The sequence below is a fragment of the Manis pentadactyla genome, chromosome 8 (assembly GCF_030020395.1).
Source record: "Manis pentadactyla isolate mManPen7 chromosome 8, mManPen7.hap1, whole genome shotgun sequence".
Taxonomy (NCBI): domain Eukaryota; kingdom Metazoa; phylum Chordata; class Mammalia; order Pholidota; family Manidae; genus Manis; species Manis pentadactyla.
The window spans coordinates 35,628,624-35,654,127 of NC_080026.1; the positions used below are offsets into that span (position 1 = coordinate 35,628,624).

Genomic DNA, 25,504 nt, shown 5'->3' on the forward strand with positions numbered 1-25,504 from the left:
TTGTCTTTTTCTACCTGGCTGCATATTCACATTTGAAATGCGCTGGACTAGAAAAACGATTGAGGAACCAGAGGGAAGAAAATTGATACTTGCTTCTCTGAGAGACACAGACCTGCGGCGTGTGTAGGGGGCACAACTTGAGGGCCCACCCTGTGGAGGGTAGTTAGGTAGGGAGAATCACAAAGGCGATCCTGAACAATTCACATCAGAATCTCTGGTGTGTGTGATCCAAATGAGGATTCCTAGCCCGACCCCAGAACCTACTGAATCAGAATCTCATCAGCACTTTAATAAATAAACAAGCAAACTAATAAAAGCTGACCAGGGCTCTTAGAATGGGGAGGGAACTTAAACAAAATACCGAGGCCGACGTCCCAGACCAGACCCGTTTCATCACTTCTATCAGAGCTCTAGCGGTGGGATCGCTAGCGGTGGGAGTTTTGTGCTTAAACTCCCCAGGTGATTCTAATGTTTGAAAGCCATTGACAAATCAAACGGCATAACCTGGAGGGAAAAAGCGTGGAATAGAGCCACGAGGTGGGGTGTATGTGTGTGTGTGTGCAAGTATCTGCAGCATTGTCTGCCTTAGAGGACAGAACCAGGATTGGTGAGTAGATGTTTTCATTGTTTTGTATCCAAGACAATCAGCGTTTTTCTTTCTTTTAGTACTTTTTTATTTCCCTCCCTCCCTGTTTCTTTTCCTAGCAAGAAATGGCCTTTGAAATGAACTACTTCAATTCTTTCAATTTGTATAGAAATTAGAGGTCAAAAAGGTAAAGTGAGTTGGCCAAGGTCAACTGGGATCTTCTCATTCCGACCCAACAACACAAAATAAAACAAGACCTTCTTCCTCCTTTGGTGATGTTACCACCGCACCACAAAAGCATTTAAATCCCACTCCTATTTCCATCGCAGGCAAAGCGAGAATGAGAGAAGAAACTGGTCTTCAAAACAACAGAGCGCCCTCCCCCCACATGAGTAGTCAGGCTTTAAATGAGGAATTAGCATTTTAGAGGATTTGTTAAATTAAAAGACCGATATTTATCTAAAGATAGAATCTAGACTACAGAGTTTGTATGTTGATACCATTTAATTCAAGCTGAATCTGATAAATGGCCGGGCCCCCTCTGCACCTTTCGGGGCTACGGGAGAGAGGGCGTGGGGTGGTCGTGGTCTCGGCCGGTCCGAGCTCCCGCCGGTCAGAGGGGACAAGTCGGCCGCGCCAGCACAGCCAGGGGAGCCTTTCCGTAGGAGGGCTCGTTCCATACGAGTCCTAAAGAACCCGCAGGACTTGAATACTCATGGGGGAAAGAGCGAGCTGATGGGGGACTGGCTGGGACAAAGGCCCAGCGAGAGTAGTAATGGGGAGGCCTTGGGTCCGGACATCTTCTGGAGCGCCCAGTGGTCCCCTGGGCACTTGGTCCGTGTAAGTTAGAGCGAGAGAGACAGGGGGGAATCGAAGCTCTTACAAGGCCGGGGCCGGATGGGCTTGTGGGCAGCGAACCTCGTCTTCCCTGGGCAGCGGGGATGGGCAGCCGCAAGCCCGTGAGGCTCCGCTCCAGAGGAGAAGGGTGCCAAATTAGGGCGCTTTCCGCTCTCCTGCCCGAGCCCGTCCGCTGGCTTCCCGGACAGCAGAGGGATCGGGTCCGAGAGGGTCCCCTCTGAGCACAATCCCGCGGTGCGGGTGGGGCACGTCTCCCGTCACACCCTCACCAGGCCCTGCCCGAGCCGCCGGCTGGTCTCCGCGCTTCGGAGCCCCTGGCACGGCCGATCCCCTCCTTCCCCACCGGCCTCGGCGCCTTGGGGCGGGTCCCTGCCGCCCGCACCTGCCCTCGTGGGCGGAGCGCGGCGGCGGCGACGCGGCCCCAGCCCCTGCCACCGGCCGCGCGAGTCTCACGGCTCCTCCGCACTCCCGCCCCCTCTGCAGCCGGCGCACCTCCACCCCGCGGTGCCCGCCCGCTCTCTGCGCGCCGTCCGTCCGTCCCTCCGCCCGCTGCGAGCCGCGACGCCTCGCACTTCTGAGTCGAGTCCGCGCCGCGCTCGTCGCCGCCGCCGGGATCCGCCGCCCGCGCCATGGAGCCGGCCGCGGGCAGCGAGCGCCGCAGCTCCCCGGGACCCGCCGTCCCGGCGCCGCCCCGGGGCCACGCGCCCTCGGCGGCCGCCGCCCCCAGCCCGGGCCCGCTGAGCTCCTCGGCGCGCGAGCAGCCGCAGCCCGCGGAGGAGCGGCAGCTGCGGATCAGCGAGAGCGGCCAGTTCGGCGACGGGCTGGAGGATCGAGGTGAGAGCGCGCTCTCCCGGGCCGGCCCCTTTTCCCGGTCCGGCGGGCGCGGGGAGGAGCCGCCGCTCGCTGGTTGGCGGGGCGCGCGGAGCCGGGACTTCCCCGCGAGGGCGCCGGGAGCCGAGGGCGGCAGCTCCACCTCCCGCGGCCGGTGCTCCTTCCCCGGAACCCGAGAACCGGGCTGCCTCCTGGCCCGCGTCCTCCGCCCTCCGCCCGCCAGCCCCAGGCCCAGCCCCTCTAGCGCCCACCGGAAAAGTTTGCGGGAGGCGTTTTTTGCTTTGGAGTCGAGTGCTCCCGGGGGACTGCGAGCCCCGTTCAGCTCGCAGGAACGTGAGCTCGGTGCACCCTTCTTACTGAGCCCCCTTCGACCCTCGCCGGCTCCCCGGGGGAGCCTCCCGTTGCGGGCTTAGCCTCATGGAGTCGCTCGGTGGCCGCCGGTGTGCCCGCCCCGGAGACGGGGAGTCAGCGGGACACAGGTTACCGTGAGCCGCTGCCCCGCTGTCTGGTGACGGGGCAGACGACTGGGAGACACTTGGGTTTGGGCCACCAGCCTCTTTTGGACGAATGCCACTGGGACCTGGTGGTTCCCAGAGCACGCGTCCCAGCCCCTTCAGAATCCCTCCCAAGACACTGGCCTGGAAGCGCCCAAACGACCCTTTCTGGGACGCCAATCCCTACCTTCCGACACAGCCACTCTCCCCGTCGTCCCCCGTTGAGTTGCCTGAATGATACCGAAGAGATTCCCCTCTACATTCCCGTGTCTCTCTCCTCCTACGACCCTCATTTCCTTTCTGTTCGGCGGACCCTATTTTTGGTCACCGCTATACCTTTTCTGTTTCTTGCTGAATTCAAGTCCAAATTGGCCCCCTCCAAAAGACTCAGTGGCTCTGCTAAAACCTGTTAGTGGCCGAAGCGGGTTTCTTGCAGCCAGGCCCTTGCGGGGAGCCGGCTCATCGCCACCAACACCCCATTTTCTTGGAAGCCTTATTTTTTTGGCTGTGGTGGATTTTTATATTTTAGTCTTAGCAGTTTCTGTCCTATTCTTAGTATCTCCTGTACATTTTTATGTCAGCTTAGTGTTCGGATATACTCTTTTCCTCTTAGAAATTCTGAACTGTAGCATGTGAAATAGAATGACATGGAAACGGCAATTCCCGAGAATCCATGGGGATGCTGGGGTGAACTTGAGCCGCTCCAGTTGCACCAAGTTCTGCACCTATGTTGCAGTTCCTCTCCCTATTTTTCACATAATTAGATATCATTGTAAAGCTGATGATTGGTGACAAGTCCCCAACAAAACCTATCAGTTTTGTTATAGGTTGTGTTAATTACCCTTCTACATTGCAGTTAAAATATTGTAGGATTTAACATTTTTGTATTGAAGAAAGATAGAACTCTGGGCAGAGCTTTATTTTTGTAGCATTGCAGGTCATCTGTAAAAGCTGGCCTATTTCTCCCCATCCCCCAAAATGATAGGAGGGAAAAAAAAATGCTAGGGTGAGTTAACATCTAGCATCATTTTGCTGCTCTTGCTCAAGTGTAAAAAGCTCTAAAATAATTCTTAAGGTTATTTTTCACTGGTCAACTGAATTTCATTTTCCATTATGTGATAGCATGAAAGCATTCACTGTTCATAAACTGTCACTGTGTGAAAGCGCTGCATACACACAGGCTCTCTGTTAGGATGAGCCCTGTTCCCCAAAGAACCTTGTGCTGTGTGGCGTTGAAAGCTGAAAGTCAGTGTGACATTCTTTTGTGTGACACGTTCTTGACAGTGAAGAGTTAATAATGAATGAGTCATTTTTATTAAATCAGAAGGTTACCTGGGAAGGTTTATTTTAATATTTTGTTTGTGTTACTTTTTTTATGGGGCTACATCTTTCCAATATCGATTTTTGTATTTCTTGGGAACGTTTCAATTGCTGCTATCCTTTTCCTAATGGTGAGAGGATCTGGGGAGGAGGGAAGCTCAGCAGCTGCCTGCTCCACATCTCTCCATCCTGCCTGCCTTGTGACTTCGAAGTCGGAATACCTGTGAGGGTGTGGGGGATGGGTACCCTGGATGTAGACCTATGTTTGGCCTTTCTTGTCTTAACCTCCTAAGCTATCAGGACCCAGTTACAAACTTCATCTAACTTCAGTGAAAGGCTTGCTTTATAACCTAGTGTTTTGGGACTCTAGAGGTATTTTCCCTTAGAGGTGATGCGGGTTGATTCCCAGAACTAGCTAGCTTACAGTGTCAGTACCTGCAGTTTCATTTGGCTGAGCCTTGTAGTACAGGGAGCAAGAGTGCTATGGTCCCAGACCTTTAGGGACTAACTACACAAAAAATAGGCCAAATTTGTCTCTACCCCTCCCTTTTAATACCCACTCTCCTTTCCACAAGTATTTTCCCATCATCCTGCCCCAAGCCTTAGCATCCAGCCTAGTTTTAGAGTCTTACATGGTTCAGCATTTCCTACCACCTTTCCGTCTAATTAATATTCCTTTTCCTTCAGGGGATCCACACATGACTAATTCTTGAGAGAAAGCAATTAGAACTAATTCACACTAGCATGAAGTGACTGATGGCTTCAACTTCCCCATAATATTTCCATTCCTCCTTACCCGAATAATAAGATATTAGTCCCAGTCCCAGGTATTGCCAGGCCCAGATTACAAATATGTGACATTTAAGTAAGATTAGATATTTGACCATGGGGACCAACTATGGGTAGCGAGGACCCAGCCCTGCATGCAGATCTGAGGCCTGCCTTACTTTCCCTAGGCTGTGCTGCCTTCTATGTTTGAAGCACAGCTTGCTTTGAAAACTTGGGGCAATTCTCACCATGGCTCCATGGCTTGTGAGTGCGCATGCGGCCGGTATAGGCACCTGTGTGCCGACCGTTCTTTCCTACAAGTTGGTCTGTGTAGGTCTTCATACTCCACTTTCCTTTGGGGAATGGGAAGTTTTCCTTCCTTGTTATGGGCTGTATTTTCAGAAAGGAAAATCAGTGGGAAATAAGCAAAGGTTGGATAGAAATGGGAAGGTTCCTTCCTTCCTGGACAGTGTTCTCATTTCATTTACTGCATTTAAAAAATTAATATGAAACATCTCTGAGGGAGGCACACACAGGATCAGATCTGGGGAAGAACCCCCAGTCCTGCTGCTATGAGGACCTAGGTGTCCCCTTAGAAGGGCAGTCCAGCCTGCGTGAGCTGACCTCCCACATTCCTCCGTGGGAGGACCGGCCCCCTGGGGGGAGGCGTGTAGGTGCATCTGTGTGACCAGGGCCAGCCATATTGTTGGAAACAGCTGGCTCTGGAAGGAAAAATAAATGTCATGTGGCCGAATAGAAAACCCAGATCATTGTTGTTTCTCTTAGAAAATTAAATCTACTTCTAAAATGAACTTTGTTTTTAACCCTCAGTGGCCAAACCTCTTGAGATTGTTGCTGTCAAAATACCCAGTAAATGAACTGCCTATTTGAGTCAGTACTTAAATGTTATGGCTTCCCTTCTTGAAAATTAATTGTCCAGGGTGAAGGAAAATTTTTATATTACTTGGGAAAAGAGACAAATTACTGGAAGTGTGTGGGACCTCCTCATACTAGGTTGTGGCTTTAATTAGAGACACGGGTGATCATAGTTGAAAATTAGAATGGGGTGTTTTTGGGAGCTATGGAAGAAGTAGACAAAGGGACAAAAACAAGTAGATTTTAATTTGCAATTGCTTGTACCTAGGATAGAATTTGACAAGAAGAAGGTTTTTTTCTTTCTTCCATCCAAGGGCATTTGTTAAGGAAGTTATGGGGAGATTTTTACAGTGAGGTGATGGAGATGGTGTTTATACCTACCGTTTGCAATCTCATTTACCTTTTGACCCTATGTACGTCTACAGGTTTTGATTACTTAAAAATCTTTGGCAGTAAACTTGGCTCACTAAGTAGCCTTCTTGATGTTTCCTCTTGCTTTGCTCAGGACTTGTTCAGGGTGCTTGAGTCTGGGTAGTAAATGGAACTGAGAAATTTCAACAGGGTCCTTATTAAACTTTTGAGCACGATGCAGTTTTTGGCAATGAGGAGCTTAGTGTGGTGCCCAGTCAAATGGGATGATGTCTTTTACATGTTGCATAGATGTGATATATTGCACACTGGTCATATTGAAGATATTTTAGTCTTTGACTCAAGGCATTTGAAGCTTGGGTATTGCCTTAAATCTTGAATTTTTGTCGTTAAGGACTCAGTGTTGAAATCATAGGAGACAAAATCAAACCTTTCTTACATAGGACTTGCTGAGGAAGCTGCCTCCAGTTTTAGCAGGTTTACCCTACTTTAATATTCAGAGAAATTTCTGATTCATGTTTGGTATAAAGGGATAGATACTGTAGAGCAGAGAAAGGAAAGAAGAAAAACATGGCATAAAATTTCAGCCTGGTGGCTGTTTTGGGTGTAATTGAAGAGAAATGGTCCTTTTCCCCTTGTTAATTGTACAAGGGAGCAATGAGGGCATTTGTATGCCATGACTCACTGCTTTGGGCAAAACCCAGTGTACCAGTTGGGGCTGGGCTGGTGGCGCAATGCAAATCAGTGCCCACAGCTGGGGAGCCCAAATGCCCAACTGAATGTGGGTTATTTGTGCTGTTTTCCTGAGGAAGGGCCTTGTTAGAGCAGCACTGATATGAACCCAGTGAGTTTACATGTGGGCAGGGGGATGGCAGGTGAAGGAGCAGTGAGTCTGCAGGGTCTTTCTAATGAGGATAGCTGCTGTTGCCCTCCAGGGACACATGCCCCATGTTCCTGGAGTCTGATTTTTCAAGAGATGCCAGAAAGCCTGATTTCCGTGTAAACTCTCCTAATTGTTAAAACACAGTGTGGGCCAAACACAGCACATCTTGGCCCTTGGGCTGTCAGTTTGCAGTCCGTGGATAAGAAAGTGTAGCTCTGGCTGTGGGTTTCTTAATAAGGAAATGTCTAACTTCCTTTTCTCCTTGTTTTTGTCAGGCTTACTAGAAAGCAGCACTCGACTAAAACCTCATGAAGCCCAGAACTACAGGAAGAAGGCATTGTGGGTCTCCTGGTTCTCCATTATTGTCACCCTGGCCCTGGCTGTGGCTGCCTTTAGTGAGTATCCTGAATCTGGCCGATCAATACGGGCCGCTGTTGTCTGCTTTAGTCTCATTCCTGCGGGATGCGCTTTTGCTTTTAGTTGACTATTATTGATGAATAAATTTTTTTAAGATGGTTGCAAAGTCAAGGTACTTATAAATTAGTAAAATGGCTTCTCTCCTCTGCAAAGGCAAGAGTGGTTCAGCAGAAATGGAGAGTGAACTGAGAGCGTTGGTGCTCATAATCCTGTATGTGGATTTGTGGAAGTAGATTCTGGCTGCCAGCTGAATAGTGAAAATATTCTCTTGGTGGATGCCTTCATCTTGGGCTGACGTGACAAATACAGATCCTTGAGATTCGTCTTTTGAGCCTAATACAGTCTGATGAGTACAATATTGCAGTGCATCCTCTCTCTTCCTGCAATTATGTCTGTGTAAGGTTGAGGTTAAAATCATGTGCACATTTTAATGAAAGAAAAATGGGAGGATCCCCTTTCATTTTCAGTGGCCGTAGGAAACATTGATTATAATTAAGAAATACTAAGATAATTGAAATCTTTCTGCCTATGGGTAATCCTCTACTTTCTGCCTATGGAGAATACCGTTTGGGTGTTAGGAAGCTCAATGACAAATATTTTCTCAGCTAACATTTATAGCCTAGAGAATTGTTCATGTGCTATTTATTCTTATTAATCATGCAATGATTTACAGGCTTAAGCAATGACATTCAGCTTTAGCTCAGCCATTTTTAAAGTAGAAACCACTTTTAAAAAAATTTTATGCTGGGAAAAGAAGAATGTATTTTGTACATTTCGTGATTAATTTATTAGCTTAATAGATCTACTAAGTGGTAAGTATCATGCAAGATGTCTCATGTGACATCTCTCAGAATAGGAGAATAAAGGATTGTGTTCCCTAGAAGATTCTGCTCTTTGTGTGTTTAAAATTCTATTCTGCACACTTAGATCTGATGCTGGGAGTTAGTGTTGGTTCCCAAGAAGAATAATGGAATTTGACCAAATACTCCCTGCAAAACCAGACATATATTACTTGAAGCAGTTCATATTGGAAACACTGTGCCATATCTTGGCTCTAAAAAAAGCCAACCAGAAGCAGAGGGTAATGCATTTCAGGATATCAACATTTACCAGTGAGCCAGAAATCTAATCAAGAGGAATTTTGATTCCTGAAAATAGCTACTCCTTCCTCTTCTTTTTTATTGCTGAAATAAGAATAACAATGTCGACTGATGTCCCTGGAGGAAGATTGGGTTGTGGTGGCTGATGGTGGGCTCTGGGTCAGATGCCAAAATTAACATATGTAAAGGATGAGGAGTGGAATGAAGAGAGGTGATTTACAAACAGAATAATAGTTACTCAGACATGTCTGTGTGCCTAATAGAGCTGTTACGACTTTATCATGTGGGTGTTTGAATGAGGACCTGAATGTGAAAAAATATTGAGCAGGCCTTTCCTTTGGGAGAATAATACTGCATTTGATGTACTTAATCACATAATAGGGAAAAATTATGTGGAAATTTTGGTTTTATATGTTGTACCTGATCTGTTGGGTTATCTTGAAAATTTTGTTCCATTTCCTTTAATAGGAAAAGACTGTTGCATAATGCATGTGGAATTAGAATGTTGATTTGTGAAAAGGGCTGTCTTTTTCTTTTTGGAATGATTTTACTCCCTTATTGTAACATATTTAATTTAAATCCTCTAACTTCTTGCCTATAAAATGTTGGCATTTGCATATGTGGATGATCTCTGTTATTTTCTGTAGTACATTCAATTTGTTCCTGAGTTGCTTTCAACTTGTTTTGGTTTAGTTAAACCAAATGTAGATTAACTGTATTTTTTCTTACTTTAACTATATAAAGCAGCTTTATTGTGTGTGTGTAGTGGTGGTGGGGGTGGGAGGAGGGTGAAAAAGGGAGGGTGGTGGTGATGGGGTGATAATAATGAAGAGAAGTAGGCTGTTATTATCATGTTTTCTTGCCACCGCTGGATGGTAAACTCTTTTGGGGCAGGAAGAGCCTCTATCCTTGTATGGAACCAGTCAGTACTTGAGATTGTTAAATGAATGAACTGGGATTTTTAAAAATTTCTGTTTTTTTTTGGTTAAGTGGAAGGAAAATATTTCTTAGAAAAAGATAAATTTCATCTGGTTTGTTTAGATACCAGGCTTAGGTCTCATTTATCTTATAAACAATTGAAATGTTTTTGAGACAACTGGATTGTCCCTATGGGCATTTTCTCATAAGGGCAGCAGCTTAAAGCTGCATCTACTGGCGTCAGTTGGAATTCCTATCTTCACCTTCTCACCTGCCATTTTTCTATTTAATCGTGGATGCTGAGTCTTAGCTGACCATCTTCTGAAGAAATTGTGCTGTGTCTTTTGTGCTTGAAGATAAAGGTGATGGAGTATGTAAGTTTCAGGGACACCTCTTGTCGTTCTGGGTGGAGGCGGTTCCCGGCTTTGGGCAAGTTCACTCTGGATGCAGTGAGATGGAATAATGACAATGGAACGTTGTGGGTAAAAAGCTCATACCAAGCTTTATTCTCATGAGGTCACCAGAGTGTCTGCACGCGGCAGGCCCATCTCAGTCTCTGCCCCTGCCTCCAGCCTCTGCCCCAGACATTGCCTCCACTCCAGGCTCCCCAGTCTCTCCTCCCAGCCTCTGCCCTTTTCTCTTTTGTTCTCTTGCTTTCTTCTCTAGGCTCTGCTCTCCTGCTTCCCTCTGCTTTTAGGACTGGGTGGAGCTCTCCTTATATCAATACCAGCAGTAATGGCTTATTGCCCACAGGTATACAAATATGCTCTTGTGCAATAGGCACATACACAGTGGGCAATATGAGGATCAGGTGAAAATCCTGGCTACGAAATTTCCATTTTTCCTACAGCTCTTTTTCTCAGTCATCTGGAAAGATTCATATTTTTACATAATTTGTACATCTCAAATAAAGACCATTACCTTTCACCTCTTATAAACTTCCAGGTAATCAGATATGCTGTGTTTTTTCAAATTAGCAGTTTCTGAAAGACCCAGTGATAAAACCAGCTTTAGTCAGTATCACTAAATTATCTGATAAATCAATTATGTATGTAACTATGGTTGAAAAATTGGGTGAGCTTTCAAAGTTTATGACTTGAGAGTGTCTTGAAAGGAATATGTGCTTTGAAAAAGGATATGAACTATTTTTGATAATACTTTGGCATATAGAGATTTTGGACCTGTTAAAAATGCTGATATAAACCAGATGGTAATACATCTTGAATATTTTAAAGAGAGCCCTGGTATGGTTTTAAAATTGGTTCTGTTTATAATCAGTAGGCAGCATGGAAAATGGCAATCCTGTTATGAACAAACCTTTAAAGAAAGTCTCTTTTAATGATAAGGCTAGAAAGAGAACAGAATTTCTGTTTCAAAACTCAGGGTTCTGACATCATTGATGTCTTTGTTAGAATAATTTAGGAAAATGCCTTCTGACTCTTTCTTCAGGTTTTTTATGAGTGCAAGTTAATTTTTAGGCACTCAATACATTTTCTGTGGGAAATGAAGATATATTTGACACATTCTCCAAGGAAAACCTTTCCTATGTGACACAGCTCCATTAAAAAATAAAAAAAGTTGCTCCAAACCAAGGTCTTCTCAGAAAAAGCTTGCTCAAAAATGTAGTGAATCAATAGATTGAAGAATTAGAAAAAATTCTGAAAGGGGTGATTTTCTTTTTATTTGTGGGTTTTAGAAAATACTTGATTTTAGCGTAAACTCGTCCTTGAGGAATGGTAAAATGTGGGGACTTATTTTTAAATTGTGAGGCTAAGAGTTGAGAGATGGATAAAATGAAACAAACTCTTCTATAAAATCAGCAAAATATGTCAGGGAATTTTCTTAGGTATTCTCTCAACTAATACACTGTGAACTGGAGAAGTCTCAAGACCTTCCAGTGGCTTTCGGTGCCCTTGGAGTAACATCTAAATGGTTACGATGGCTTTAGAGGTTGCGCCTGACCTGGCCTTAGCCCCGCTTTCTCAGGTGCCCCAGTTTCTCCTCAGGACTGGAATATGTGGCTGTGTGCCAAGCTCATTTTGTCCCAGATTTCCATGTGGCTAACTCTTCTTCCAGGTGTAGTCATACCCGCCCCCGCACAGTTTTATCCATCAAGCTGTGTTTTCTTCACCATGGTTTCTCCCTTCATGCCCCCACCTCTGTTAGAAAATGAGGGATGTGAGACCCTAGTCTCTTGTGCCCACGTCCCTACAGATTTCCATGAACCAAAAACAAACACTCTTAACACACAGCTTACCTTTTGCTCATAGAACGATCCTTTGTGTAGTTTGCTGGTTTTGCATTTATTTTTATTGATGAAAGGTGTGTGTGCACTTTATACAAATTCATGAGACAAAGGTGCAAAATGCAAATCTCTGTCTATGCTAAATCCTCTTTTTCCCAGTACCTGCTTCCCGTGGACAAGCTTTGTTGCTAGTGTCTTGTATCTTCTTCAGGATATTTTCCGTGTGGGTAGGAGCCCAGGTGCACAAATCTTCCAGTTGCTTCTTTTTTTTTTTTTTTTTTCAGTTGCTTCTTATGTTAGGTGGTATCTTATCTGCTGGTCTTTCAATTAGCACAGACCTCTTTACAAGCTTCTGTTTTCAGTTTTGTATGAAGTGGATTTGATGTGGAGAATCTTCAGGAACCACCTCCCAGCCACCGTCTGCCTGCCACCGCTGGAGTGGGTGAGGAGGTGGGGAGATGTGGGCAGGAAGTTTGTGAGCCACATCCTTGGGGTGCTCAGGGGGATAACTTGCTCCCTGGAAGCATGCTGGCTGAATGATAACTACAGATGCTGCTTCTGAGATGGGGAACCAGGAGGGGGGAATAGGCTGAACTGTGGTTTGAGAGCCTCATCCTGCATGCTCCCTGCCTCTGGGTCCCTCTTCATGCTCGGTGGTCATGTCATCAAAGATTCTGTTCCTTCTGGCACCCCCCCCCCCCACCACCGCCCCTGCTTCCCCCCACTCCGCATGGGGCTAGCTCACTGATGGCGCCTGGAATACAAGTAGTATGTTAGGCCCCTTTGCTTACCATGAGGCCCCTCATGATCTTGGCTCCTCCTTCCTGGCTGGACTTCTCTCCTCCCATCTCCTAGCTCACTGCCCCTCTAGCCCAGAAATGTTCTTTGTAGTTCTTGAAGTGCTGCATCTTGCTCTTGTCTGCACACCCCTGCACCTGCTCTGCCCTTGGCCCCAGATGCCCTTTGTTCTTGACCCCCACCCTTTGCTTTCTAGCTAAATTTTAGTTATACCTCAAAACTGAAATGATAGACCGCCTCTTCCAGGAAGCCTTCCTTGGCCCTCCAGGCTGATTCCAAAGCCCCTTTGTTTCCAGTCAGAAACTTGACACTCAATACTGGAATCATTGCATTATTGCTCTTTGCGCTAAGACGCACTCCTCAGAGGTGAGGCCCCGTTCTTCCCCAGTCTGTGCCTCAGCCCCTCTGATGTTGGTCGGACTGGAGTAAATTTTGATGCTTCCTTCCTGCGGCCACAGTGGCTGCAGAGGTTGAGGATGTATGTTTGCAGGTAAAGATTCCAGAAAAAGGAATAACAGCTTTTTCAAGTGAATGAAAACAAGGGAGAAGTGGTAACAGGGACATCTTCAGCTTTGTAAATGGTGGGGATGTAGGAGCCCATTCTCTCCCTGTCCCCTCCTTCCCCTCCCCCACTCGTCTTCGCCCTCTGCCTGTTCTTGGAGGAAGGAGCCAGGGTTCTGTGGACAGGGACTCAAGCTGCTGTTGGGGAGCAATCTTCTTGAGACCCTTCGCCCACAGTGAGCCACTGTGTCTGGCCGGGAGTGGAGGAGGGGTTGCAGCAGCTGCTCACATCTTCTGCCACCCTTCTCCCTGCATTTAATTAATTGTGGCTAGAGAGCATTAGCACAGTGGTGTTCTTGTCACATAGCCTTGGTAGTGACTTGGGAGCTGGGCAGTGAGCCCCAGCCAGACTCATCTCAGCAGGCTGGGCGGGTCCTCGCTCCTACTTGCTTGGGCCCTGGGCTCTGCTGGGAAATGGAACAGTCCCCCTATTCCCTTAAAGAGCTCAGGTCTAATGGGAAGGTGAATTCTACAGATGTCAGAGTGAATGACAGGGCGGTGGGGTAGGACAGATAACCTGAAGCCCTCCCAGCCTGCCTCAGCAGACACAATGCTCAAGAAAGGATGTCATTGATCTGTTAGAGGAAGGGCAGTCTATAACCCCCAGGAGCCTCCTGCAGCCCCCCTGCCCCAAGAATGAGATGAACATCAGAGCTATCAGTGCAGAAGCTACAGCTGCTCTAGGGTGGGGATGTGGGGAGATTGCTGGTCTCAGGATGAGGGGCTTGGGTTATAATGGCCACACAGGCATGGAACATGCTTGCAGAGGTTTGCTAGAGCGGCCATAACCAAGTCCCACATACTGGGAATGTTTGCTCAAACAACAGAAATTTGTTTTCTCATGGTTCTGGAGGCTGGAGTCCCAGAGCAAGGTACCGTCAGGGTTGGTTTCTCCTGAGGCCTTTCTCGGTGACCTGTAGATGGCTATCTTCTGTGTTTTCACATGATCTCTCCCAGTTTCCTATTCATATAAGGACATCAGTCATAGTGGATTAGGACCCACCCTACTGACCTCATTTTAACTGAATTGCCTCTTTTAAAAACCCATCTCGCAAATACAGTCACACTCGGAGCCCTGGGGGTTAGGTCTTCAGTATATGAACTTGGGTGGGTGGGAGAGGAGCGCAGTTGAGCTCAAAACAGCAGTCTTGGCCAGACCAGGCAGGTGGAGGAAACTAAGATCTCAGAATAAAGCAAATGCACTAGAGGACTTTACATTCAATGAAAGAGTGGACCAGCCCAGAAAGCCAGTGAAGAAATGTGTCTGTTTCAGTCCAGCTCTGTGGAGTGAGGGTGGGGGAGACTGTCACTGGAATTCACAACCACGAGTCTGACTTCATATAAACTTGTATTTGGAATTTTTGTAGGTCGATTTCCTGGGAAACAGACTGAGATTTATGGCAGGAGGTTTATTGGGGGTGGAGGCAATAGGAATAATACATGAAAGGGAGCAAGGGAAGCTGAGGGAGAAGTTGAACTTGAATGCTGTTGCCCCATAGGGACTTAGATGCTGGGATGGACCTTCAGTTGGCCGATTGAGGCAAGGGGACTAGACCAGTCACTGGTGTGGGCTGCCCCAAGCAACTTCCTTCAGTAGAGGGCAGTTCTAGGAGAGATATGGAGCTGTGAGCCATCAGCAGCCCTCACTCCTGGCAGCTGTAGGAACTGAGTGCCAAGGTCCTGAGGGGGGATCCAGGAGCTACACCACAGCATCCACTGTAGGAGTTCATACTACCCGCTTAGCCTAGGAACCCTCAAGCTGACATGTGGTCCCAGGTGGGAAACTCCCCTGGAGCCCCTGGAAGAAGCAAGTGCAGAACCTCCGCTGAGGTCCAGCAGTGTCCTGTGGATGAAGCTCCAACATTAGAAAGCTCTTGAGAAAAGGGTCCTCTGTGACTGAACAGTATGATTAGAACTCAAATTCCAGATAAGAGAAGCACCTGGAAAGATCTGTAAAAAAAAAAGTTTAATATTATAATTATTAATTTAATGTAATTATGAGTAGATACTTAAAAGGAGTCAAACACATGAAAGGGACGGATTGAAAAGAGCAACAACTGGACAATGATCGAATATATTTTTGCTATTTTTATTGAAGCCGTAATATGGATGCAGATTGCTGCAGTTCCCCATTCTCTCTCCTATTTCTTCCTCGTCCCACTCCCAGCAACCCCTTTACCTCTTCTAGTTGATCCTTGTATTTACTTATGTATGTGTAAATAACTGACCTCCGGTGCCAGTTCTTTTTTGATTTTTTGTCATTTAGGCATTATTTGTTGACTTCCCACCATGAAAAAAGGTGATTCACTTGTTTACTCATCTGCTGGCCTCACATAAACAAGCCAACTTCCCGAATTCCCATTCTTGGGTGGCGGTTATACAGTTTGCGTTATTATGACTATAAATACTGCTCACTGAGCCATGTGGTGAAGTATGATTACTTCTTCCCTGCCCAATTTTTAATTTTCTCTGGTTTTAATGTCTGTTTTGCTTATTCCTATGTTTGCTTTTCTCTAATCTATTTCTTATTGAACTCTAAATTCAGCATTACTATCCCAACCTCAGGGTCTCTGGTGTTTTTCAGAGGCACAGATAACCCTGTCAGATTTTCTCGAGGAACTCTCTCTCGGGGCCGTTACACATCCTCTCATTCCTGGTTGCCCTTCGTACTTGGTGCACAGCTGTGCCCTAAGATTGCCCTTCGCCAACTTTTTGGGTATTCCCTTCATTTCTGTCCTCTGGAGTCCCCACTCTCCTGGAGACCATGTTTTCCCTCTTGCTCTGGTTTGTTGCCTTTTAGGGGGATGCATCTTTTCCCAGCTCCCTAGGAAAAAGCACATGGGGAGGTGAAGCTTTCAAGCCTGCAATGTCATGAATATATTCTGACACTTGATTGATGGCTAAATAGAACATTCTCAGTAGGAAATAATGTTCCTTAAGAGTTTTGAAGGTTTTGCTCCATTCTATTCTTATTTTTAGTGTTGCTATTAGAGTCCTAAAGCATTCTAAATCCTAATCGTTTGCCTGAGACTTGATGTGGTGGGACCTTTTTATCCTGTGTGCTGCTCGCTGCTTTTTCCTTTTTGCTCAACTGTCTGGGAAATGTCGTCAACTTTACCTGCCCACCTTTCTATTGAGCTTTTCATTTCTACTATCAAGTTTGTTTTAAAAATTGAGTGTTACTTTTCAAAATTGTCCAACTCTGACTTTATTGATCTTTTTAAATAGATCTTTTCTTATCTTTCTGATAAATGATTGTTTTAAAAAATATTAGTGATAGTTTAAAAAAAGTCTTTTCTGTTGTATTGTCTTCTTATAAGGTGCCTTTTGTATTTTTCCTGTTTGCCTTGGGTTCATTTCTCCTGTTAGGGGAGGAATCTTCTGAGTGGTGATACTTGATAGTCTGCTCCTATTAAGAGCAGGCATTAAAAGCTGACAGACCTCTGAGCATGTGGGTGGCTTCTATTGTAGGGTGATGTGCTTGCACATTTTGATGGGTAGATTCTAGTTTATGACTTTGGGATCAATCCTCTCGGGCTGCTCAGCTGCCCAGAGAGGAACCTTCTGATATTCTGCCTGGATGGGAAATGGCTGGCTGCCTGAATCTTGGGAGCTGAGTGGGGAGGAGGATTGGGACTCAGCATTCTGTTCAGAATCCTTAACTGGGCTGCCATTTTCAGTTTGGTTTTCCCACCTTTTGTTGAATCTGGTGTGCCTCAAACCAGAGACTGCTGTACCTTTTCCGGAGAATAAACCTCTGATCACCTGATAGGAGAGCTGGTGGGGAGGGTATTGCTGTCTCTGCAGAGTTGGGGAGGGAATCTGGAGAATGGCTTTTTAAATAGGCTTGGAACCAATCATGCTATTTTTAGTCTTCTCTTTATTACATTGTACACCAATTCTTATTTTTTTGGGTGTCCTGATGTGTAAATTGGGTTGCCTTTTTGCTTTCGCATGGTTGTGTTGGGAATTTGCTTTCTGGAGTCTGTTAAGTCAATTACTACTTGCCCATATACTCTATAGCTTCCAAAAATAGTTCCGGTTGCCTCTTCCATTTTCTTTTTCTAATGGTTTTCTTTAAATAAAAAAAAAATCCCTCAGCCGCTTAGTTTAAAGGTTTTTTAGAGGAAGCAGAAGTAAAAGTGAAGAACCATCCTGCCATGTTTCCCTGGGAGTGCCAAACAGGAAAATTTGTAATGAAAAATGTAGTAAAGAAACCAATGAGAAATAGTGAACTAAAATGTAGTCTGAGGAATTTACCCAGAATATAGCACAAGGTGATACTTTTCTCTCATATTTTCTAAGAGACATGGAAGATAGGAAAAATTCCAGTATAAACAATTAAGAATTCAAAGAGCAGAGAAGAGAGGAAATAGAGAACAGGGTTTTTAGAAGCATCTGAATGTTTGGAATTAACAGAAGGGAGTACGTACTTTTCAAATCATTGGAGGGAAGAAAGAATTAGAAAACTGCCCTTGTTCAGTAGAGAGCAGAAGTAAAAAAAAAAAAAAAAAGGGCACAGAGAAAGCATAGGAAGTACAAAATAAAATGGAGAAACAAATCCAAACATTACAGTAGTTAAAAAAGTATAAATGGGTTAAATCCATCAGCTAAAAGTTAGAGATGGGATTAAAAAAATCTAGCTGTATACTGTTAATAGGAGATAAATGAAAAACGTAAGGTCACAGAATGTCTTAACTATTGGGATAGAAAAAGATATACTTAGCAAATACAAACAGAAGAAAGTTGGTGTAGCTATATTAATCAGAGAAAATAGAGTTGACAAAAACCATTATTAGACATAAAGGGTGTTACTATAATAAACAAAAGGTTCAGTTCAAGAGAAAACATTTGTGAGTTTATATACACCAAAGTTCCAAAACATGCAACCATAAAAGTGATGGATTATAGGTAGAGATTGACAAATCATTATCATACTGGTGAACTTTACTGTATCTCTTTTACTAGTTGATAAATGAAAAGATAAACTGCTGAAGACATTGAAGATTTGACATATATAATGCAATGTTTTCAACCATTTTTGACTGCTATCCATAGTAAAAAATGCTTATGTGACCTACTATATGTGAACTTATACGTATATATATATATATATATAAAATACATATCATCATAGATAAGAAGCTTTTGATTATAATATGCAGCGTGTCTTTTTGTGCTACTAGGAAATTTAAAAGTGCTGCCATTGAACTGTCATGCTATTTGTTGTGAGTGACCTGATGTCAGTGATTTTAAAATAAGAAAAAAAAATGTGCACTATTATCATTTCTCTCTTCTTTCATTTTAAAAAGTACTGGTTACAACCTGTCAAAATGATTTTATGTCTTGCTAGTGGGTTGCAACTTTCTGTTTAAACAACTCTGACCCAGTAGGTCAGTGTAAAACCATGCATCCAGCATGTATGATTTAACATCATGGAACATTTGTAAAAGGTGACCACTTCCATAGTCACAAAGTCTCATCACATTACCGAGACTCTCTATCTTATAGACAAATGTTCCCTCTCCACAATGCAATGATCATTTGAGATCAAATATAGCTAAGATATCACAGTGTATGTTGGGAAATCAACACATTTCTGAGTATTTTGAGGGACAGAGTTTTATTAAATATTGGAAGTTATTGAGAACTTGAAATGACAAACTGGAAATTGATGAGAAGGCTATCTAAAACAAGGGCTAAGAAACAAAAAAAGTAAATCCAAGATAGGTGGAAGAAAGAAAATAATACATTTAAGAGTAAATGTTAATGAAAGAGAAAAACATACAGTAGAATCAACAAAAGTGAGAGCTGTAGTAAGAAAAATTTAAGAAATGAGACTATTACAGTTTTATGCCCATAAATTTGAAAGTTTAGGTGAAATGCATAGTTTCCTGGAAAAATAATGAGCCATGGTTGTCTAGAGCAAACAAGTCCTTAGTATGTGTGATTAAAATTAAAGAAGTCAATCTAGGACCTTGGTTCTCCACTAGGCATGATTTTGTACCCCCTTCCATTCTCCAGGGACTCCTGACAATGTCAGGAGACATTTTTTGGTTGTCACACTGGGAGTAGGGGTGCTACTGGCATCTGGGTACCAGAGGCCAGGGATGCTAAGCGTCCTACAGTGCACGGATGGCCCCCATGACAAAGGAGTATCTGGCCCAAAATGTCATCAGTGATGAGGTTGAGAAACTGATTTAGGCCAACATGGTTTTACAGGTGCTTTTATGAATATTCAGGAATCACATATCCTAATCTCACGTACTCCAACCCACAGAAAAAGAAGGAAAGCTTCCCATACCACTTTGACATTAGTACTACCTTGACACCAAAGACAATAGAGTTTATAGGTCAGTATCACTCATGAATATAGATGAAAAAAAATTAAGATATTAACAAACTGAATCTGTGTTTATATAACAAAACAAATAATCATCATTACCACATTGTGTTTATTCAAGGAATGCAAGAATGGTGTGATTAAAATATTTACTCTATCATTCCCCACATTTGAAAAATTAAGAGAAAAATCATTGCCTCTCTCAATGGATATAAAAGAAGCATTTGATAGCATTCAAGGCAAGAAAAACTTTTAGCAAACTAAGAATGGAATTGTTTGAACCCAATAAAAGGTTTCTAATCTAAAACAACAACACCTGTACGTGGTAAATATTAGAAACAGTCCCTTAAAATCTGAAATGAAGATTAGGATGCCTGTTGTTACCACATCTCTGCAACATTAGTCTTGATGTCCTAGTTAGTGCAGTAAGGAAAGAAAGAGAAATGAAAGTATATGGAATGGAGAGGGAGGCAAAGGGACCATCATTCCTCATGGGTATTATAGTCTGCTCTACACAGAAAAGCCAAGGGAGTATGCAGGTGCTCTTCGAAGAAATAAATTTCCACAGGTTACTGTGTTTGGATAGATGTATAATATACAAAAATCAACTGTCTGCAGTACATGGCAGCACTGAAGTAGAACTTTTAATTTCCATAAGGATACCATTTCTTGTATTAAACCAAAAGGAAAAAATAAAAGATATATATAATTCCTTAAAGGGGAATGTTATGAAGTATTATTAAAGTGTATAAAGTAAAATCTGAATAAAGAGATAATTCCTTGGTTCATGTTTGGGGAGATGATATAATAAAGATATCAATTCTTCTTTGATTAACCTGAATACACGCAGTTTAACTCAGAATTCCAATACTGTTTTTTTTTTTAAATTAAGTTGATAAGCTCTAAAATTTATGCAGAGGAATAAAGGGCTAAGAATAGTTGAGTGATTTTGAATAACATCGTGCATGCACTTGTCAAAACTTTTAAAACCACAGCAGTTTGAGGTTGTGCTTTTTTTAGGGAAAAATAGACCAAAGAACTTGAATAAGAGTTCAGAGACAGTATGACACATATATGGGAATTTGATATGTGGCAGATAGCATCACACATCACACATCCTAAAGGGGAAATTATACTGGGACAATTGGCTATATGCATAGAAAAAAAATGAAAAGAAATTTCTACCTCCCACCATACACAAATATAAATTCTAAGTGGATTAAGAAACTAAACCTGAGAGGTAAGAATTGGAAACTTCTAGGTGACAATATGAGAATATCCATATGACAGCAGTGAAGAAAGATTTAAAAAATTTAAGACACTGAAAGCACAAACATCAATACATTTAACTACAACAATAAAACAGTAAATTTAACATCAATACACATTAAATTTAAGTACAAGCAGACTAAAAGCTTTGGGCATAAGAAAAAGCCATATAAAACAAAAGATGAGCCCCTCACCCGGAGAAGATATTTACAAAGCGTGCAACTTTTATATGTGTTTAAAGAGATAAGTAGACTATTTATAGCACTTTTGTTAGTAACAGCAAAAAACTGGGAGACAGATAGATGTCCATTAACAGGAGATTTGATAAACAAAGGACAGTATCTGTGTCTTAACACAGTGGATCTATATATAGCAGCAGTTTTCAGCTTTATCAGACACAATGTGCCCTTTTTATAACCAATATTGTATCATTCCCCATTTGACCATCTTCAAATTAACTATAAATACACACCACTTATAAAAATAGTACTATATCCTAAATGCAGTAAAATGGAGAAAGAAAAGGAAGGTAATTTTAAAAAAATTTTAAATTAAGGTGTCATTGATATACAATCTTGTAAAGGTTTCACAAGAAAAACAATGTGGTTACTACATTTACCCTTATTACCAAGTCTATCCCCATACTCCATTGCAGTCACTGTCCATCACTGTAATAAGATGCCATAGAGTCCCTACTTGTCTTCTCTGTGCTACACTGTCTTCTCTGTGACCCTCCACACACCATGTGCACTAATCATGATACCTCTCAATTCCCTTCTCCCTCCCTCCCCACCTGCCCTCCCTCACCCCTCCCCTTTGGTAATCGCTAGTCCCTTCTTGGAGTCTATGAGCCAGCTACTATTTCTTCCTTCAGGTTTGCTTTGTTGTTATACTCCACAAATAAGGGAAATCATTTGGCATTTGTCTCTCTCTGCCTGACTTATTTCAGTGAGCATATATCTTTTAGCTCCATCCATGTTGTTGCAAATGGTAGGATTTGTTTCTTTCTTATGGCTGAATAGTATTCCACATCTTTATCCATTCATCTACTGATGGACACTTAGGTTGCTTCCATATCTTGGCTATTGTAAATAGTGCTGCGATAAACATAGGGGTGCATATGTCTTTTTGAGTCTGAGAACTTGTTTTCTTTGGTAAATTCCTAGGAGTAGAGTTCCTGGGTCAAATGGTATTTCTATTTTTAGTGTTTTGAGGAACCTCCATATCGCTTTCCACAATGGTTGAACTAGCTTACATTCCCACCAGCAGTATAGGAGGGTTCCCCTTTCTCTGCATCCTTGCCAGCATTTGTTGTTCTTAGTCTTTTCGATGCTGGCCATCCTAACTGGTCTGAGGTGATGTCTCATTGTAGTTTTAATTTGCATGTTAAAAGGAAGGTAATTTGAAGAAAATAGTGTATATTTGAGTTTATGAATGCTTGGTCTGATGATATTAATAGATACAACTGATAAGTAGTTAGCGGCTTACACTTGCATATAATGAGAAAGTTGGGATCTAAGAGAAGAAACAAAGGAGATGCACTGCATTGTTGACATTTTCCTTTATGAAATTTTGAAGTAAGGGCTAAATGAGGTACATAGGTATACCCGTGTAGAATTATCTGGATGTGACAGCTGCTAGAGCAGATTGATTCAAGTGTTCTGTGTGTTGAATACCTGGATGGGAGTTGCCATTGGTGACCTAATTTTTCTTTTGAGGTATTGTTGTTATACAACCTTATATTGGTTTCAAATACCCAACACTATGGTTCAACAGTTACCCATATTATTGAATGTTCACCCCTCTAGTGTGATTACTATCTCTCAATGTAGAAAGATGTTACACAATCATTGGCTATATTCTCCATGCTGCACTACTACCCACATGACCAACTTACATTATGATTGAGAATTTTTGTGCCCTTTTACCCCCCTCCCTCTCCCCCTGCCACCCACTCCAACCTCTCCCTCATGGTAATCTCCAGTCACCTCTCAGTGGTGACCTAATTTTTTGAACTGGTTTATAATTCTCTGTAAAGGTCTGAATAAAAGTAAGCATACTCTTCTCTTGATTTACATGGTAAGTTACCTTAGTGGAAAAAAAATCAGTATATATTTAAAACTATGCAAAAACAAAACACTCTCTTGCATAGGTAAAATCGAGTTGAGTTCTAGACTCAGATAATTTTTCACATAAATGAGTATCTTGTGGGTTATTGAAAGTCCTGTGGAACACAAGAATGTTCTCCATAGTGGAGGACTCTCTTGAACATTTTAGCATATTAAGCTCCTTGGTTCCCTCCCACCCACTAAATACTGTGATCTTCTCATCTCCAAGCCAGAGCTGTAACAACTGATGCCAACCCTACAAATTCCCAAATGCCCCCTTCAGTGCAGTACTGCCCTACTGAGAATCTCTTACTTCGATGAATCTGAAAAACAATGCTGAGGAATAAAAAAGCTGTTAAGACCTTATCAATTATATAATCTTAACTAATACAATACATTGCTTGTGGATCCATTAGTGTGTAACAACTGGCATGGGAATGGTAAGCTAATGTGCATGGTGGCTGTCCTGGGGTGGGCAGAGACAAGGACTCAGTGAAGGATTATGTGGAAGGCTTCAACCATAACTGCAGTGTTCCTAGGGAAAAAACACACAGTTCTGGAGCAAATAGCTGAAGTGTAGGATTTGTCAAAACTAGGTGGGGAATGCACTGGTGCTGGTTCTTATATTGTTCTATAGTTATTGTATGCTTAAAAACCGTATAAAATAATCTGGAGTTAGACAACAGAGAGAGGAGGAATAAAAGTCAGATGAATGGTTACTTGTATTTGTATCTTCATATGATACCTTTTATCCTCCCCCTCAACTTTTTCTGGCTATTGTCTATTGATTCCTTACTGTGAATTAGTAACCCTTTCTTTCCTCTCCCCTCTTTCCCACAGCATCTAATTTGGAAATACTATCCTTTACTCACAGTCTGTACCCCTAAAGCAATCAGTGAGTGGATTCTTCTTTACCTGTACTCTTTCCAGTGCTTCTTCCCCTTTTAACATACTGTGCAGGATTTGTATTGTCAGATTGCATAGACATTGCATACTCTCCTGTTGTCCTTATAACCATCATTTATTCTTAGTTCTACAGATAAATATATTTCTAGTAGTCGCTGCCAGTCCTTATACTTTATTTAAGCTCTTTCTCCACTGGATTCCTCAAGGAGAGTTCATGGGAACAATATCTCTTGAGCTCTTGCACTTGTTTATAATGTTCTTTTCATGAACACTCTTACTTAAAGGCCATCTTGGCTGAATATAATATCCATGGTTCACATTTTCTTCCACACATATCATAAATATATTATGCCTTGAGGTCTGCAGCATTGCTATCAATGTTTGACCACAGTGTGATTTTCTTTTAAAAGTGACTTGAGAGGAGGAGCCAAAATGGTGGCGTGAGTAGGGCAGCGGAAATCTCTTCCCAAAACCATATATGTTTTTGAAAATACAACAAATACAACTATTCCTAAAAGAGAGACCAGAAGATACAGTACAACAGACAGGCTACATCTACACCTGTGAGAACCCAGTGCCTCATGAAGGGGTTAAGATACAAGCTGTGGCCCAGTGGGACCCGAGTGCACCCCTGACTCCAGCTCCCTGGAGGGAGGAGAGGAGTCGGAGTGGGGAGGGAGTGGGAGCCCAGGACTGATAAATACCCAGCCCTAGTCATCCACACTGGGAGCACAGACACACAGTGCATGGTGTGCTGGATACTAGGGAAATGGAACAGTAAAATCTGAGTGGGTTCCCACAGCCGGCACCCCCGGGACAAAAGAAAAGCAAGCGAGTGCCTTTTGAAAGTCTTAAAGGGACAGGAGCCTCACAGCTGGATGGAAGCGTCCCGGCACACTCAGCCCAGCAGCTGGGAATTCTGGGGAACTCTCGGCGCTCTGACCCCCTGGGCAGCAGCACAGCTCTGAGGCCCCTCACGGCAATAAACAGCTTCCCACCTGTTCCCCCTCTGGTGCGGCCTGCCACAGCAGAGCAGCAGCCTGAAACCAGCCATGCCCACAGAAGCCGCACGGAGTCACCTCCGCAGCTGCCCGGGCCAGACTAAGAGGCCCCATCGGCGCACAGCTGCCCAGCTCAAGCTGCTAGGGGTTGCCGTTCTCACAGGAGAGGAAGGCAACAGGCAAGCGGGAAGGGACTTTGTTCTCCCAGTTGACACATGCACCAACGGCCCATGACTACCTCTATTGACATGAAAAGGCAGAAGAATTTGATACAGACCAGAATAACCCAGACATCCCCTGAGAGGAAACCTGGGGAGATAGATTTAACCAATCTTCTTGAGAAAGAATTCAAAATAAAGGTCATAATCATGCTGATGGAGCTGCAGAGAAACATGCAAGAGCTAATGGATAAAGTTGGGAGGGAGAATACAGAAAAATAACAATCACTAGAAGGACTTAAGAGGAGACTGGATGAGGTGCAAAAGGCCATTAATGGAATAGAAATCAGACAACAGGAACACAGAGAAGGTGAGGCAGAGAGAGATAAAAGGATTCCCCGGAATGAAAGAATATTAAGAGAATGGTGTGACCAATCCAAACGGAACAATATCCGCATTACAGGGGTACCAGAAGAAGAGAGACAAAAAGGAATAGAAAGTGTATTTGAAGAAATAATTGCTGAAAATTTCCCAAACTGGGGGAGGTACTGGTCACTCAGATCAAGGAAGTACACAGAACTCCCAACAGAAGGGACACAAGGAGAACCAACACCAAGACACATAATAATTAAAATGGCAAAGATCAAGGACAAGGACAGAGTATTAAAGGCAGCCAGAGAGAGAAAAAAGGTCAC

General features: G+C 43.4%; 1 protein-coding gene across 2 annotated transcripts in view; it reads left to right on the forward strand.

Annotated features, from left to right (window-relative positions):
* Positions 1-1,265: 1,265 nt before the first annotated feature.
* The window catches only part of TMEM163 (transmembrane protein 163), a 236,331-nt gene continuing 212,092 nt past the window's right edge, over positions 1,266-25,504 (forward strand). Inside the window, exons 1-2 of one of the 2 annotated variants that reach the window (XM_036886673.2) lie at positions 1,266-2,278; positions 7,261-7,380. In XM_036886673.2, the coding sequence (XP_036742568.1) occupies positions 2,074-2,278; positions 7,261-7,380 (325 nt within the window). In that variant the 5' untranslated portion in view covers positions 1,266-2,073. The remainder of the gene's footprint in view (positions 2,279-7,260; positions 7,381-25,504) is intronic. The other variant, XM_036886672.2, reaches the window with a different exon arrangement.